This window comes from Cryptomeria japonica, chromosome 10 (genome assembly GCF_030272615.1).
Source record: "Cryptomeria japonica chromosome 10, Sugi_1.0, whole genome shotgun sequence".
NCBI classification, from domain to species: domain Eukaryota; kingdom Viridiplantae; phylum Streptophyta; class Pinopsida; order Cupressales; family Cupressaceae; genus Cryptomeria; species Cryptomeria japonica.
Genome location: NC_081414.1, coordinates 287,022,098 through 287,040,219, shown reverse-complemented (window position 1 = coordinate 287,040,219; position 18,122 = coordinate 287,022,098). Strand labels below are relative to the sequence as shown.

The window sequence follows — 18,122 nt, the reverse complement described above, 5'->3', positions numbered from 1 at the left end:
ACAAAAAAAGATTGTGAGGATAACATTTTTAATTTAACTATTAGCTACATAGACAAAAAAGGGAAAACAATTGAAAGAGATAAAGCTAGGATTAGGAATGGAATGAGATAAATACATAGAATCACAAAAGAGAAATTAGTGAAATTAGTAATAGAAACTATGAAAAATGAAAAGAAATGTAAAATAAATATAACGAAGAATATAGAATCAAATACCCATATAATAGTAATACATAAGAAAAAAATTAGAAAGATACACATTAAAAAGAACATGGTATATATGTATTATATATGTATGTATGTACATGGATATATATGTATACAAAAAGAATAATTAACATCACTTCCAAGTGAAAACTATACAGATAGTTTCGCATTATGTAACAATTTCTGCCTCACATGAAACAACATTTAGAAAAATAACCTCTACCTTAGGATTCTACCTATTTATAAACTCCTTGACCACAATAAAAGAATCATTTATTTCCATCCCAAGATATCTTCGCTTATGTCATGTAAATCCAATGATTGAATTTTTACTTTTAAAGCAAAGCCTTTCTCCTTAGGCTTATCACATTAATAACAAGTTGTTAACTTACTCTCTTTATTTATAATAAAAAGATTTGAGATCTTAGATTTGCCATGTAAATTAGAAGCATATGTCCCTTTCAAGCTCCCCACACTTCTTATTTCAACTTACTCTCTTTATTTATAATAAAAAGATTTGAGATCTTAGATTTGCCATGTAAATTAGAAGCATATGTCCCTTTCAAGCTCCCCACACTTCTTATTTCATCTTATTTCTTGGCGTGCAAAAAACAATATAGATCTTGTCTTATATACAACATATCTTTATTTCTATCCCAAGATATCTTTGCTTGTGTCATGTAAATCCAATGATTGAATTTTTACTTTTAAAGCCTTTCTCCTTAGGCTTATCACATTTAATAACAAGTTGTTAACTTACTCCTTTTATTTATAATAAAAAGATTTGAAATCTTAGATTAGACATGTAAATTAGAAGCATATGTCCTCTCAAGCTCCCCACACTTTTTATTTCATTTTTATTTCTTCGCCTAAAATACTGGAACCGCATTGTTATGTGGGTGCAAAAAACACAATATGTATCGTCTTCGAAAATGAGATTAGTAAAGATGCTTCGAAAATGACAGCGCCCAAGGCGCAGACCAATCTATCCCACGCGTAACGACAATACGGGCCTGCTAAATTGGCCGCCCATGTGAATGGTAGAAAAGCAACTATTGTTTATAATTGATGAACTCATTTCAAATTGTCATTGACTATTAGATCAATGGTCTAAAATTAGCATTAAATCTTTGTCTTTTGAACAATTAACAGTATAAAATTATCATTAAATGTTTGATTGCCGAACAATTTAATGTTTGAAAGCGGGACTGTATGCCAATATTTGGTAAGAATATCTTCTCCGTTTGGAAAAGATGAGTTCCAGTAACTGCAAATCTAAGATGCCTCACGCCCTTCTCATTCCTATTCCTGCACAGGGTCACATAAACCCCATGATGCACCTCGCTTGGAAGCTCATCTCTGATGGATTCCTCATCACTTTCCTTAACACCGAAGCCAGTCATGAGAGAATGATTAAAGCCAAGAAGAACAAAGACATGCATCATAACAGCGAAAGGATCAGGATGATTTCTGTTCCTGGAGGACTGACGACAGAGGTAGTACGCGCGGAGAATCAAGACCATGGTGCCTCAGTTTTTTTTGCAGATGTTGAAAATACTCTTGGGCCTTCTGTAATTGACAAACTCATTCGGGAAATAAACGAGAAAGATGAAGAGCAGAAAATCACTTGCATAATAGCAGATGTCTGGACGTGCTTTGGTCTGCACAAAGTGGCCGAACTCCATCATATTTCGCTTGCTGCTTTGCATACGTCTCTTGTTTCCACCTTCGCCATCCGCTTCTTCTGTCCCAAGCTCGTCTCCCTAGGGCTTCTTCCTTCCGATGGTAAAATAAATTTTATGGTTTCTTTTATATAATTTGATGATACAGCTTTTGGCTTGGTCTAAGATCGCGATCTGTAATTGTTATTGTTGAAGGTATTCCAAAGGAGGATACGATTCAAAAGTATCTTCCCTCTATGCCGCCGCTGCACTCTGCTCATCTCCCATGGTTATTCGGGGGTGAGTACATGTTTCGTCATGGGATTCGAATGGGAAAAGAATCGGCTAAGATCGAATGGATCCTGTTCAACACGTTTTACGAGCTAGCACCTGGTGTAGCTGATGATTTGTCCAAAGAAGTGGGTGTTTATCCCATTGGTCCATTGATTTCTCCCGAGTTTCTGGACGACGACAGAGAGATATCGACCATGGCGACCCCAAGCTTTTGGGAAGATGACATGGAATGCTTGGAGTGGTTAGAAAAACAGGATAAGCAATCTGTGATCTATGTGGCTTTTGGGAGTATGGCTATTTGGAATAACCGGCAAGTAGAAGAGATTGCTCTGGGGTTGGAGGGTACCCAGAGACCATTTCTGTGGGTTGTGCGTTTGGATGGAATGAATGAGGTCAGTACCGTTCTGCCTGCGGGGTTCTTGGATCGGGTTAGAGACAGAGGTTTTATAGTTTCTTGGGCTCCACAGTTAAGGGTATTGTCTCATCCTTCCATAGCTTGTTTTGTGAGCCACTGTGGATGGAACTCTGTACAAGAGAGCATCACCATGGGAGTTCCGATACTCTGCTGGCCTTACTTCGCCGATCAGTTTCTGAACAGCACATATGTTGTAGATGTGTGGAAGGTGGGGCTGCGTTTGGAAGCCAATAATGATGGGTTAGTGGAGAAAGAGGAGATTAGAAAAGTAATTGAGAGATTAGTTGCTACGGAAGAAGGCAGGGCAATCAGAGGAGAAATGGAAAAATGGAGTAGCACGGCGAAGAATGCAGTGAAAGAAGCGGGGTCGTCTTCCACAAACTATAAGCTGTTTGTCAATGCCATGATAAAGTAAGTCCAATCATTTTGGACTCTCCAGATAAGAATAGTCCATTTTATTGCTTGTTTTTTATTATTATATTTTTTTTAATGTATTAAACTTTATGGAAATTATGTTTGGTTAAGGAAGACAATAGATAAGTTATTATTTATTTTTATACCATCATAATAAGAGATATTTTTATATTTCCTTTGTATTAACTTTTTTTGTAAGACTCCATCATTAATACACAAAAATCATGTCTATGAAGCATGAATTTTTTAGACTGGGCACCAATGAAAGCATTAAACATTCATATACTACAAGAATTATTTTTATTAAATTTTCACAATCCATTAATGTATCTTTTTGTTTCTTTTGGCTTTGATTTTGTGTATTTTTTAACATCAATGTTTTAGATCACACTTCGTGATCCATCATCATGATGTTATAGAGTACAAAAATTTGTAGAATTGTAAATATTTTCCAAATCAAATTCTTTTGAAGCTATTTCAAAATTCTTACAATAGAATATTGCAAAAAAAATGTTGTTATTATGCCTGTTATGTTCAATTTAATCAAATATTTCATGGATACGAGATGCAAAGATTCAATTATAGTACAATACTTTCTACTAATTGAAACCTTGGAAATTTACTTTACCTTGTACATTTCTATGAATTCAAGGCCGCTCATACCAAAATCACTTTCTCGCACACCTTACTTTTATCTGAACTGACCTTTTTGATGGGTTTTTGTTGAAGGCCTAGTGGAAGTTTTATTTTTAAGACTATCTTTAATTAGTTGATAGGTTATTTTATTGTGGAGAACTCCCACCAGATTTCAGGAGTCTCACGCCTGAGACACTTTGTCGTTGCCGGAAATTGCCGATAAAAAATAATTAATATGCCTGGCTTGAATAATATTGATAAATGGCTCCCTGTACTGCGAAGGATTCACTGTCGCACACCTTGCCTTTCAGTTTTGCCATCGATTAATCAGCCATCGGGTAAGTAGGTTGGTTGGAAACTCCAAGAGCCCATATCTTCAAAGACAATGCTCCTGGTAATTTAGTTTCTACATATTTTCTGTTATTCTGCCATTCTGCCATTCTGCTCACTTAACTTGCGCCAAATTAATAGCTCTAGAAGAGGTTATGGACATCAATGAAAGCATAACGGATATGATATTTTCTGTCACATGTTGTAGCTGTAAATGCGCTGGTAGATACGTATGCAAAATGTGGAAGCATAGACAAGGCACGTGAGTTGTTTGACAAAATGCCTCAAAGAAATGGTGTGTCATTCTAGGTGTTTCCTCGAAAATTGCAATGAAATGTAGAATGGCAGGTACATTAAAATGACATCACCGTAGCTGGTTTCATGGGCTATTATATTATGTGGCAGCTTCCGATGTAAATTTTCTCAGATCTACTTAGTTGTGCGGTAGCAATAAAATTTAGAGCCATCATCAGGGATCATATCAAATCTTAGCATTCTCCACCAAGATATTTGCCTTCATCCAATCTGATTTCAGTCAAATGACATTAGTTGTAAATACCCTGATAGAAATGCATGCGAAATGTGGATGCATACACAAGGCACGTGCATTGTTTGATAAAATGCCTGAAAGAGATATTGCCTCATGGGATGCATCATGCGATGATCGCAGGATACGCACAAAATGAACGTGTTGAAAATGCCTTAGAAATTTTTGAGTGAATGCAATTGGTAGCTGTAAAACCAGTCTCCCCAACTTTTTCCAATATCCTTCCACCCTGTGCAAAAATGGGTGCTTCAGAACTAGGTATGGACATCCTAAAACCATAATACAATGTGGAATTCTGTCAGATGTCATCGTTGCAAATGCCCTGGTAAACATGAACACAAAATGTGGAAGCATACAAAAGGCGCTTGAACTATTTGACAAAATGCCTCAAAAGTTGTGGTTTGTGGTTTCATGGAATGCGATGTTTTCAGGATATACATAAAATGGATTCTTTGGAAATGCCTTAGAATCTCGTAAGCAAATGCAATTGGCAGGTGTAAAGCCAGGATCAGCCAGGTTCTTCAACTTTTGCCACTGTGCTCCCATCCTGTCCCAAAATGGGAGCTTTAGAATAGGGTATAGACATTCATCAAAGCATAAATGAAAGCTGATTTTACTCGGATGTTGTAGTTGCAAGTGTCCTAGTAGACATGTATGCAAAATGCGGAAACATAGAAGGCATGTGAATTGTTTGACCAAATGCTTCAAAAAGATTCGGTTTCATAGACTGGCAATGGTTGCAGGCTATGCATAGAATGGGTCTGTTGAAAAGGCCTTAGAAACTTTTAACCAAATGCAGTTGGCAGGCGTAAAGTCAGACTCCACAACCATTTTCAACATCCTCCGAGCCATGCCAAAATGGGAGCTTTTAAACAGGGCATGAAAATTCATCAAAGCATAATACAAAATAGAATTTCATCAAATGTTGTAGTTGTAAGTGCCCTTGTAGACATGTATGCTAAGTGTATAAGTATACATAAGGAATGTGGACTGTTCGAAAAAATGTCTCAAACAAATGTGATCCCATGGAATGCTATGATTGCAGGATATTCACACAAATTGGTTATTATAAGGATGCTTTCAAGCTCTTTGTATTAATGTAGCAGCCTCGAACATATACTGATCTTGTAACTTTTGCTTGTATTTCATGCAGGTTTGGTGGATGAGGGTTGTAAATGCTTCAATCGCATGAAATAAATGGTGTATATAAATTATATCTAAATCTTAAATTTAAATTTATTCTATTTTACATGTTCAATTTTTTAGAAAGTGTTGTTTAGATTTCACAATTTTTTTCTCTTGTATGAATATATTTTAATCAAACAAGATATGAAAAAAGTATTTAATAAGTTTGGACTCTTTGAAAAAAATAAGGTTCTATTATTGGTTATATATAGGATATATTAATATTGGATACCAATTCTATACTCAACCAAAAATCAATGTTCAACATGTCAATAGGCATGATATCCAACATTGCTACAATGACACAATTTTGATGTTGTAATAATTAAACCCTTCTAGCAACAAGGATTGAGCAAGATTATTGCAAATGAATCATAGATGAATCCCAAAGAATAATTTCATATATGCTTTATACTCAAACAAAATAGATTCCAATGACCTACAATGCATCGAGTCCAAGTAATCACGTCTTCAATCATACAAGGGGAGTTCTAATAAATATGGTGCTGTATAATTCAACTGGATCAATAGGGGGATAAAATTGGCCTATCTCCATAAAACTATTAGTGACAAATCAACATACGCAACATTGCAAAACATAGAACTATGTTGGTCTACAAAATAGATCCCAACCAAACATATAGAATATTGCAAATTATATACTTGAGAAAAATCAAACCAGCAAACACAATTTTGTTATGAACTGTAACATTTGAATCCTAAATTACATCCTACCTACCCACAAACTCAATTTTACTAAATTCAATTTTCACATTCCTTGATTTGTACTTTCTGATATATTATATAATGTATATTTTACTGTTTTCCAAAAATCAAAAAAAAAAAAATTATTGACTATCATTTTCAAAAAAATAGATTAAAAAAATTATTATTAGCCATGTGATTGCAATTGGAGGTAATTTCTATATGGTAGGAAGATGTGTTTCATACACCAAATCTTTTTTTTTTATTTGCCAATCTATTCTACTAGGAATATTATTGTTCAAAGATGCATAGTGTTTTAAGTTTTTGCAGTCACAAGGTTTGGTTTGGTTTTATATAAGATATGATTTTCTCTTCTATGTGTGATCTACCATTCTTTTGTCTCTGTCTAATCTTATAGTTTTTGGAATAAGGTTTCTTCTAAAAAAGCTTTATATTTTTTAAGGCACAATAAGAATTGTTGAAGTGTATTTAGGGGTAGTTTGGAAAAAAAAAAATTGTTTGAAATTTTGATAAAGTCTTTTCATCACATCTATTTTTTGCAAATCTTGTGATCATCACATTGCGCGAGAAAAAATATATTTGTGGCATTCTGTCATACAGTTCACGTGTCTTGTTTGTGCTTCCACATTTTGCATACATATCTACAAGAGCATTTCCAACCATAATATTTGAAAAAAATCCAACTTTGTTATGATTCAATGGATGTCCATACCCTGTTTTATCATAGGTAGCGAGGATGTTGGAAAATATTGTTGAATTTGGCTTTACAATTGCCAATTGCATTTTCTTGAAAGTTTCTAAAACTTTTTCAACAAATCCCTTTCGTGCATATCCTACAATCATTGCAAGCCATGATACCACATTTTTTCAAGAATATTGTCATGTTTTGTCTATGCTTTGGTCTATACCCTATTTTCAAAGCTCCCATTTTGATATAAGCGGGGAAGGTGTTGGCAAAGGTTGTAGAATTTGACTTTACACTTGCGAATTGCATTTGCTTGAAAGTTTTTGAAGCCTTTTCACCAAAATATTTAAAACCATAGAATAAATTTCAAAATTAAAAATATCTCCATGCCTTCTAATTGTTAAACAGTTTACAAACTCTTTTTCCAAACCCAATCTATGATTTTATTTTATGTGTTGTAGTAGTTGGATGAACTAGCTAATTCACCATTCCTTTTAAAATTGAATGTTATTGGTGTCAGTATATGATAAGTTATCCATCTATTAAGGATAGGATGTTGCATAGAGCCCTTCCATTTTTGGTGTGGTTTAAATTGCCTTACTTTTGTGCAGCCTTCATAAAATGGTTGTTGTCTATGTATATTAGAAGAGCTATATATTTTGTATTTGTTATATGCTATTTGTGCCTTAGACGGTTTAGCTTTTGTTGCATCATTTTGGATTCTAAGTCTTGCATTAGAATTTTAGGTTTTTCGTGATAACATTTTTTTTTGATGGAATTATCAAATTGTGAGAATTAGGACCCCTTTATCTTTCAATATATATTTCTCTAAAATATTATTTAATATACACGAACTCCATTTTGTTATATGTTGACTCATTATAATCAGCCTTTTATTTGCTTGTTGAAGTATATTTTGGACTATCATTACCAGGTTTTATGCACAATTGTATTGATGTATTAAATCTTATAAAATGGGATGGTTATGTGTATTTTCTTGAATAAAAAGTTGTGAAAGTGGAAGTCTTTTAGGTATTAAGTATCCATTTTTATGAGCCACTCCTTAAATTGTGAACATAGCACTTACATCCTTCTATATAGTCTTTCTTTAATGTAGCATATTCTAGATTTTGCAAGGGACTTTAGAATCATTCCCATGACTGTGGTATCATAATTAGCAAGTGGATTATAAAGAACCTTGCAACATGTAACATTATTATTATTTTAATTATTAATAATAATATGTGATATTTTTTGTTTTAAAAAGCATTTATAGAAAATATGTAAAAAAATTTAATTGCATTTTTTATACAATTATGAGGGTTTTTGAACACAATATTAAGAGAGGAACAACTCATATTTAAATATGATAGGAGATAGTTGACATAAATGAAGATGAGGTTTTGTATATGATTGCATGTAACTGAATATTATAGTTGCAAATGAAGAGACATCCAGTGGTCAATCTTGTGTTAACCCACCTATCATGTAGACATAAAATACCACTTTTCATTTCAATGAGCTACTCTACATTTTGTTTCTTCCTATTCAACTCTAATGAATGATAAAGTCATCTTAGTGTAATCAATTTATTTATATTATAAATAATTATCATTAATAAATGAAATTTTTATATTAAGTGATTTGTACCCTCCAATATAGTATTGAAAGTATATTTTACCATCGACATAACCATTACACCTTCTTTTGATGCAAGTGCTAGTAATATCTAATTGAAAAGCATAGATGATAACACAAAATCAAAATTGGCAAAGTGTACGACTCCTAAATTTGAAAAGGCAACAATAGATTCAACACTATAATGACTTGTCGATAGAAAATATTGTTTTACAAGAACTTTCATCCCTTCGAAATAATTATGTTCAAAGGTTGGGTCACATTAATTACATTATTATTGCTCTATGCTTGGTTATGCTACTTTTCCACTATATTTTATTTTACTACTAGGCAAGACCACCCGGTGACTCCGACAGCATAAATTAATTAATAGCCAACTCACGACACAGAAAAAACACCGCGTTGGGAAAGTGCGAGACAAAGCAGATGAGATTGAATTTATACATAATGTGCTTTGGCTTAAAAAACTTGGGGGCCAAGCAAACTTAGATTGCGCGGGCCATTATTGAACTTAATCTAAAAACTTGGGAGCCAAGCAAACTTCTGATCTAAAAACTTTGGGGCCAAGCAAACGTATTCTTTATTATAAAATTTTGATGACCTAGACCAAGACGACTTTTGGTAACGTGTCTAGCAATCAATCCCACTTGCATCGAAGAATTCAGTCATCGACAGACAAGAATTGTAGGTAATGCGTATTGGACTCTACAACGTTTGTGGTCAATCCATACAACGAAATTTGTCGCCCACATGGTTGAATGTTCAGAAAGTAATATTTTGACTGGAGAAAAGTTGATTAATATTATTATTAATTACTAATTATTTTTATATGATTCTTGAGCAACTTAATATAAAGGGCTGTAGATCAAGATTTGTAAGAATGTCTGCTTGTTTGGAAAAGACGAGTTCCGGTAACTGTAAAACAAAGATGCCCCATGCCCTTCTCATTCCATTTCCTGCACAGGGTCACATAAATCCCATGATGCAACTTGCTTGGAAGCTCGTCTCTGATGGATTTTTCATCACCTTCCTCAACACCGACGTCAATCATCAGAGAATAATTAAGGCCAACAAGGACAAAGACATGCAAAATAACGGCGATAAGATCAGAATGATTTCTGTTCCTGGAGGACTGCCGCCCAAGGTACGCCGCGGGGAGAACGCAAAACATGCCGCCGTAAAATTTTTCGGGGATGTTGAAAATTGGTTCGCGCCTTCTGTAATTGACAAAGTTGTTCAAGACATAAACGACAATGATGAAGAGCAGAAACTTACTTGCATTATAGTAGATGTCTGGATGTGCTTTGGTCTGCAGAAAGTGGCTGAACTCCATCATATATCGCTGGCGGCTTTTCATACATCTCTTGTTTCCACCTTCGCCATCCGCTACTTCAGTCCCAAGCTTGTCTCACTTGGGATTCTTCCTTCCGATGGTAAAATAAATTGTAGTTTTTTCTTTAATTTGACTATACAGCTTTTAGTCACGTGGTCTAATACGATCTAAAACTGATGTTGTTGAAGGCATTCCAGAGGACGATATGGTTCAAAAGTATCTTCCATCTATGCCGCCACTGCAGTCTGCTCATCTGCCATGGTTTTCCGGAGGTGAATACTTGTTTAGGCACGGGATTCGCATGGCAAAAGAAGTGGCTAAGATCGAATGGATCCTGTTCAACACGATTTACGAGCTAGAAGGTGGTGTAGCTGATGATTTGTCCAGAGAAATGGGCGTGTTTCCCATAGGTCCCTTAATTTTCCCCGAGTTTCTGAACGGCGACAGAAAGATATCGACCACGGCAAGCATTTGGGAAGATAACATGGAATGTTTGGAGTGGTTAGAAAAACAGTGTGAGCAATCTGTCATCTATGTGTCTTTTGGAAGTCATGGAATTTTGAATAACCAGCAAGTGGAAGAGCTTGCTTTGGGGCTGGAAGAAACACAGAGACCATTTCTGTGGGTTGTGCACTCGGATGTAATGAATGGGACCACTGGCGGTCTGCCTGCGGGATTCCTGGATCGGGTTGACGATAGAGGTTGCATAGTATCTTGGGCTCCACAGTTAAGGGTGTTGTCGCATCCTTCCATAGCTTGTTTTGTGACCCACTGTGGATGGAATTCTGTACAGGAGAGCATCACCATGGGAGTTCCGATGCTATGCTGGCCTCATTTCGGCGATCAATTCATCAACAGCACATATGTTGTACATGTCTGGAAAGTGGGGCTGCCTTTGAAACTCAATAATGATGGGTTAATAGAGAAAGAGGAATTTAGGAGAGCGATTGAGAGATTAGTTGCTACAGAAGAAGGCAGGGCAATCAGAGAAGAAATGAAAAAATGGAATAGCATAGCAAGGAATACAGTGAAAGAAGGGGGATTGTCTTCCACCAACTAGAAACTATTTGTCGAGGCCATGATGAAATAAATGAATCACTAAGTTATGGATGAATGAATTACATCGACATGACGATTTTAGTGGTAGAAATAACTTGAAAGACGCATTTCTTATAGACATATATGAATAGATAAAACGTCTAAATCTTATTTTCATGTATAGAAGTGTTAAGGATTTTAGAGGTGGAAATAATTTGAAAGACTCATTTCTTATATACATATATGAATAGATAAAACGTTTAATCTTATTTTCATATATAGTAGTGTTATTGTTATTGATTTTTCTATTATATTTTTTATGGGAATTGTATTGGGTACTACAAGAACATAGCTTAAATCACACATAATAAGCTTTGACTTCTAGACTTAAATGTGTTAAACACTCAAAGTTGACTCACATTCTCTAAGCTTAATATGTTGCTTAGTGTGTGTAGTTTAAGGCTGAACGTTGAGCAAATCATAAGTTTGAAAAATGAATAGATATAAAATATTTTTTTTCTTTAAATTTTAATTTGATAATAATTGAATTTAATTATATTTAAATTTTAAATCTGAAATGTTGAATTTTTTTTTTTTAAGAAAACAAAAATATAAAGTAATATTCTAGATAAGTGAAACTATTAATAACATTCTGAAGAGAGTTTAAATATTCAAAATGATCTAAAAATATTGGTAAAATAATTTTTATTATTATATAATATTTCATTTTATTTTGTACTATTTTTAAAATTTTCACTCTTATTGCAAATGAATCAAAGTCATGTGATTTCCACAATCCATAATGTTGACAATATTTGTTTCTGGATTGCACTATGTAAAGTTTTTCATCATCAACGCTTCGGATCAGACAACATGTTCCATCATCATGGTTACAAATGTGCTTTCATTTTGATGATGGATCATGTTGTTTGATCCGAAACATTGATGATGGAAAAATTTACATAGTGCAATCCAAAAGCAAATATTATCGACAAATGAATTTTTAATTATCTTTCTCATCTAAAGTTATATAAAGGTATATGCATGTTTAGTAGGGAAATCATTTTGTGTATCAAAAACTTGTGAACATTTAATTAAATAATTAAGAGAAAATTAACTTCACCTTATACTATTTAAAATGGTGAAATTGGCAATACATTGATCTATTAGCTTGTGAAACTACACAAGCTAAATTCAAAACTGAAAAATTAACTCCCCTCTTGAAAGGAAACTAAAAACCTGCTCAATGTCTTGGTATATACAAGATAGATTAGTGATGTAGTGAAAAATATTTAATTAAGGACCTAGAAGGAATCTAAATAATATACCACAAGGTCAAGATAAAGATCTAGTCAAGAGATGAAGGATAATGCAAAATTAAAATTGCATAATTTGTGTACCTATACCAGCAAATTGAATTTTGATTCTTTTGGAAGGATGGATAAGTAAGGTTAGGGTTCCATGAAGGGGAGCTTCCTAAAAAATAGAGTTGGCGTTGTTGAGATTTTTTTGGAAAATATATATATATATATATATATATATATATATATATTTGGAATATTTTAAATCTAGTGGTCTCATGAATGTTGTTGTGCAATTTAGCTTAAAGTTTAAGTTCTTATTTTTTTTTTGTTGGATTCATCTCTTCTTGGTGGGATTATAAACTTAGATGATTCACAAGTGGCATATTATATCCCTAAGTTGGTTGGGCAATTTCTAACCCTACCCCATTTTCACTTGTTGAAATATGTTGGTCTAAAAAGTAGGGGATCTTATTTTCTAAGAAAAGATTCCAAATTTAATTTGATAGCAAAAAATAATCATGAGGCATCTAGTTCCTTAAAACTAGAAGCTTAATCCCCTCCATAGTCAAAGTTTCTTCAATTTTAAGATGCATCCATCATCTAGAATACTTCAAGACTAATTATATTGATGATTATGAAGGAAAACAGGCTTCAATTGTTTGTCTACTCCTCAAAAAAATCCGAACCCACATGGTGTTAGATCAAGTATTAGATGATGGCATAATACTTCTTAGTGCATATGAAATACAAAAGGTTTTAATGACCCAGTCCCAAAACCTAACTAGGCATCGGCAAAAGATATTTTTAGCAATAGTAAGATGTGGTTGGATGAAAAAGTGAAAAAAATAAAGATGTAAGGAGTTACTCTCATCTATAAGAAAGACAGCCAAGAAAAAGAAATAACCTATGAAAAATATAAGGTCCATAACATGGAAGTTGAAACTTTGCAACAAAATATCTCGTAGAAATTTAATCAAATAGTTCCTAGGGAAGAAATACAATCAACATCCAAAAGGAAACGAGCGGATCTTAGAGAAAAAGAAGAGGAAGAAGATGAAATACCTCTTATTTTGAAGAAAAGAGCCCTAAGGACAACAAAACCAATAAGATGATACATACTTAAATATTGTTACTACTCGTGCTCCTCTACCATATCTTATTCCAATTGCACAAGTTACTATATAGCTCTTTAGATAATAAAATAAATCTAATGATCATCTATAATTGCTAATCCTATAGGAGGTCCAATAAGGTATGATGGTTTTAAAAGAGATGGAAGAAATAAGAGATCAAGGAGAAGAAATAAGACCAAGAAATTATTTAGTTGTAGTCTCTACAATGTCAATATAATCATCACGGCTTTATTTGGTCAAGTAGATTCAATAATAAACTTTGCGTTCTATCATTGTTTGTCAAAGCTTCTAAATAGGTTGTGCCCCAAATGTAATTTACACAAGAACACAAAATCACCCACAATTATTTAAGGTTTGTATACAGCCACTCCAAACATTCCATGTCATCTTCCTAAAAACTTGGGGTCGATATCTTTCTTTCGCAGTCGAGAAACTCGGGAGAAATTAAGGGAACATTGGGATACACACCTACTTCTCTGGACAAATCATCAACTACACCAGTTTCTAGCTCGTATAAAGTGTTGAACAGAATGCATTCAATCTGAGCTGCTTCTTTTCCTATGTGATTCCCATACCGAAAAATGTATTCACCTCCTATGAACCATGGCAGATGAGTAGACTGTAGCGGCGGCATGGAGGGAAGATATTTTTGTATCGTATCCTCCTTTGGAATACCTTCAATAATAACAGTTACAGATCGTTTTAGATTAGAGCTGTATCATACTACCCCCTTAAGTCTCCTAATCGTCCTTCACATTTCCTAGAATGAAATGTATGACCTTAGTCAATGTATCCACAACTACTAAGACAGAATCATAGTGACTTTTTCTCTTCAATATCTCCATTAAAAAATCTACAAAAATAATGGTCCACCTGTGAAAAATATATCATAAGGATATAATTCTTCTCTAGATGTTTGTACTTTGCCTTATTCTTAGGAACAAAGAACATTTAGCCACATGATTCTTCATCCCATTCTATAAGTACATTTTTTCAAGGATAATGATGAGTCTACCTAATGTCCTAGGTTTATAGTTTGATGTCTTCAGTTTATACCATTTTCTTTCAAGATATAGATAAGACTTCTTTATACTTTATGTATTTAAACTATTACAATTATTGTTAATTATAATATATATATATATACATGTGGCATAGTTTAAATTCAAAATTGTTGGCTTTGTCACAATTGTTTGCTTCATTTATTTGATCTAAGACAATTTGTTGTGTAGAAGATGCTCTCAAAATCACAATAAAGCCCTTTGATCTGGGAAGGCTACTAAGAATCTTCCCACCATAACAATGAACAAAATCATCTATCATTAACCTGAATATTGCAAGAGTTTCATCAAATTATTCTTTTCAACTCTCTTTTCCATTTTGATTAAATTATTCTCAATTTCATCCATGAAGAACTTCCTCAACCTATACATCCTGTTGTTAACCATCACTTGACTAGGTGTTAAGGGAAGCTTTAAGTTTTTACCCAAGCAACAATTGACAAAATCTGACCTTACTAGATACAACGTGTTGAAAAGCTTTTTGAAGTTATTCTGAGAAAGCATTCTTGAGAGTATAAAGCATGGTTTTGAATTAACCTTTTTCAATCAATTTCATATATTTGATTTGTTATTTCGATTTTGATGACCTTCATAAAAAGCAAGCAGGCTTGGGCTCTCTAAAATCAATTTTCAAATATGCTTAGCCTCTTCAAGTAGGTTAACATTTTTCTCACAAGTTAGGCATACAAAAAGATTGTAGCTAATAACAAGCACACTTTTTCTTGTATGCCACTCACGTAGCATTGCCAAATGCCAGAAGTTTAATATTTTTTTTCCTTGATCTAGTTGCTCTTAGCTAGTTTTATAATCTCTTCATGTTCACAATTTGAATGAACTTCATTCCGAAAGGTCTTTGATCTATTTAGCAAAAAAACTAGAATGTCAATATACTCCACTTCTTGAACTATCTTTCCCAAGGGAAAATCATGTTTTTAGGAGCAATAATCAAAGGCCTGCTTCTGGGAAATAATTGCAAGCAGATCCTTAGAAAACTAATGATGAGAAATGTTTTGCCTATGCCTGAAGCATGAGAAATAACACAACCTCCCACTTCATCTAATGTAGGAAGTTTCATGTTTTCTAGAATCAAACCTCCTCCAATATTTCTCCACAAAAATTCAAATGCATCTTGTTGGTGAGTATAAATGCTTTCTTTTTTAAGCTTGGAATAAGATTCCACACAAAATTCTCTTGAGGACAAGTTTTAGGGAAAGAGTTTATACTATGGTCTTCAACATACATATAAGTTTGGGGACCATGACAAGTCCACTCCATGAACATAATAGGGAGAGGGAGAAGGAGAGGGAGAGTGAGAGTGAGAGAGAGAAGGGAAAAGGGATAGAGAGAGAGAGGGAAGGGAAAAGGGAGAGGGAGAGAAAGATCCCTTTACCTCTCTCTCTCTCCCTCTCCCTCTCTTCTTCTATAACTCTCCAGATCCCTCCCCCTAATTACTCTCTCTCCCTAGGTCTCTCTCTCTCTCTCTCTCTCTCTCTCTCTCTCTCTCTCTCTCTCTCTCTCTCTCTCTTGTTCCTTGCTTTTCCAGACTTCACTATAGAGGCTGATGACTTTTTTTAGTTGAAATTGATGAAATGAAAAAGGGATTTTTAAGGACATTCTCAGCTTTTCAACAATATAAGTTTTTTCTTATTTTGACTTTAATAAATAATTATTATTCATTTTCCAATTGAATTTTGACTAAAGTCTTGATTGATAGACTGATTAGAAAACATCTATAACTTTTAAACTGTATCACATTTTTTGAATCCAAAATATGCTTCACATACTATAGGATTGAAAAAATAAATTGAATTTCATAATTTTTTTACCAAGATAAGGTTGTCAAACATGCGATCTTTTATATTTTTAAAAAGTTGCAGTAAAAAATTCATAATAATTATTTACATAAAAAAATTACAAATCACATACGGACATGAGTCTTCTACTTATATTTAAAATATTATAAAAAAATATTATGATTTGATTGTGGTTAGGATGGTCAGACATACACCTACTTCTTATCTATTTCCTTGATTTTTAGTACTACTGCATTGAAATTTCAAATTTTTCGTCAAATAATTTTTATTTTTTTTTCAAAAAACAACTATTAGCTTAGAAACTACATTCAATTTTCAACATATTCTATTCTTACTTATTTTTAAAATAATATTCATAGCTTATTCATTTTTTTACGTCAAGTTGCCTAACTCTATTTTTTTGAAATTCCATTGCCACTTAAGAGCCTATTTTGGCCCACCATGATTCTGCACATACCCTTACACTCTATAATATTTATGTAGGGAGTGCTTTATTTACCTTAACTATATACCCAGGGAGTTTTTTATTTCCTTACAAATATGTAGTGACCATACTAAAGGACAACTATAGAGAAATATCCTTACACAAGTGGGGTCCCCTTGTAAAATTTTAACCTTACAATTTGTAAGGTGTAGGTTTCCATTCTATGGTCACAACCTCATCATAATTGAAATTATTTTTGTTAATTCCATATTTGAATTTATTTATTTTGCTCGGTAAAAAGGCCTAAGCCGTATTTTATTGATAAAGAATATTACAATCTCCGCTCAATGCGGGCGCTGGTAGGAAAGAGTGGAGAGGAGAAAACCTCCGGTCTTGCCCAGGACCATCGGTCCAATTAAACTAATAACATTTAAATTACATTTGACCTTTTATAGGTTCTACATTCTGGCTTGTCAAAAGCCCTTCATATGGAGAATCTTTGATTTACATGGGTTAGTGTATTTCTGTCTAGCTTTCCAAGTTCCCTGTTGCCATTTTAGTAACCTTCTACTTATCCTACAAAACAAATTTTAAAACCTTCTCCTGCAAAACAGATTTTCAGAACCTTCTTCTGCAAAACCACTATGTTAACTGTTAGTGTCAAGAGAAGAATAAAGCCAATACTATTTATGTCCACTCTTTCCTATTGTTATTCTAGACTAGGTTTCTTTCCAAATAGGTCAACATTAGAAATTGTTGGTCCTACTTTGAAAGATTACCCAGTCTACAATAATTCTCAGAAGTAAAAGCACTGGTCAGGAAAGGGTTGATACTATCACAACCTCTCTAGCCTACACTTTAGATTCTTACTATGATAATCAAGATATATGTCTCATTTAAGTATAGTTTTTAGTATATTTTGATATTGTCATACAGTGAGTTTCTTACCCTTCGCTATGCATGTTATATCAAAGAAAATAAACAATTCACTATGTATCATGAGCTAAATGTAGATCCTATCTGTCTATGCATAAGATTCATTATAATAGTAATATAAAAAAAACTATGTAACTGGAGCTTAGTTTTCTTCCCTGTCATCTGCAGCTTCCATATCAGAGGCATGTGATTCGGCGGTGTTATCAGCCTGGAACGGTGTCCATCCTTCCTCTACCATATAACTCACCCACCATTCTCCTTTCGGTTCTTTGACCACTCCAAGCCATTGCTTAAGGAATGCAATGCTTCTTACAATCTCTGTTTGTCTTTGGTTGTAGAGTC

General features: G+C 33.7%; 2 protein-coding genes across 2 annotated transcripts; both read left to right on the top strand.

Annotated features, from left to right (window-relative positions):
- The first annotated feature begins 1,310 nt into the window (after window positions 1-1,310).
- On the top strand, window positions 1,311-5,754 carry LOC131859076 (linamarin synthase 1-like). The gene is made up of 3 exons (XM_059212601.1): window positions 1,311-1,991; window positions 2,084-2,987; window positions 5,657-5,754. The coding sequence occupies exons 1-3, from the start codon at window positions 1,460-1,462 to the stop codon at window positions 5,667-5,669; spliced, it is 1,449 nt and encodes a 482-aa protein (XP_059068584.1). The 5' UTR covers window positions 1,311-1,459; the 3' UTR covers window positions 5,670-5,754.
- Window positions 5,755-9,617: 3,863 nt separating this feature from the next.
- LOC131858908 (linamarin synthase 1-like) lies at window positions 9,618-11,130 on the top strand. The gene is made up of 2 exons (XM_059212391.1): window positions 9,618-10,170; window positions 10,259-11,130. Exons 1-2 carry the CDS (start codon window positions 9,618-9,620, stop codon window positions 11,128-11,130), a joined length of 1,425 nt encoding a protein of 474 aa, XP_059068374.1.
- The last annotated feature ends 6,992 nt before the right edge of the window (window positions 11,131-18,122 follow it).

Bases quoted from the DNA above. Each gene is read 5' to 3' on its own strand.
- LOC131859076 (XM_059212601.1), top strand. From the start codon at position 1,460: ATGAGTTCCAGTAACTGCAAATCTAAGATGCCTCACGCCCTTCTCATT. The intron at 1,992-2,083 runs GTAAAATAAATT...TTATTGTTGAAG, and splicing joins AGGGCTTCTTCCTTCCGATG to GTATTCCAAAGGAGGATACG.
- LOC131858908 (XM_059212391.1), top strand. From the start codon at position 9,618: ATGTCTGCTTGTTTGGAAAAGACGAGTTCCGGTAACTGTAAAACAAAG. The intron at 10,171-10,258 runs GTAAAATAAATT...ATGTTGTTGAAG, and splicing joins TGGGATTCTTCCTTCCGATG to GCATTCCAGAGGACGATATG.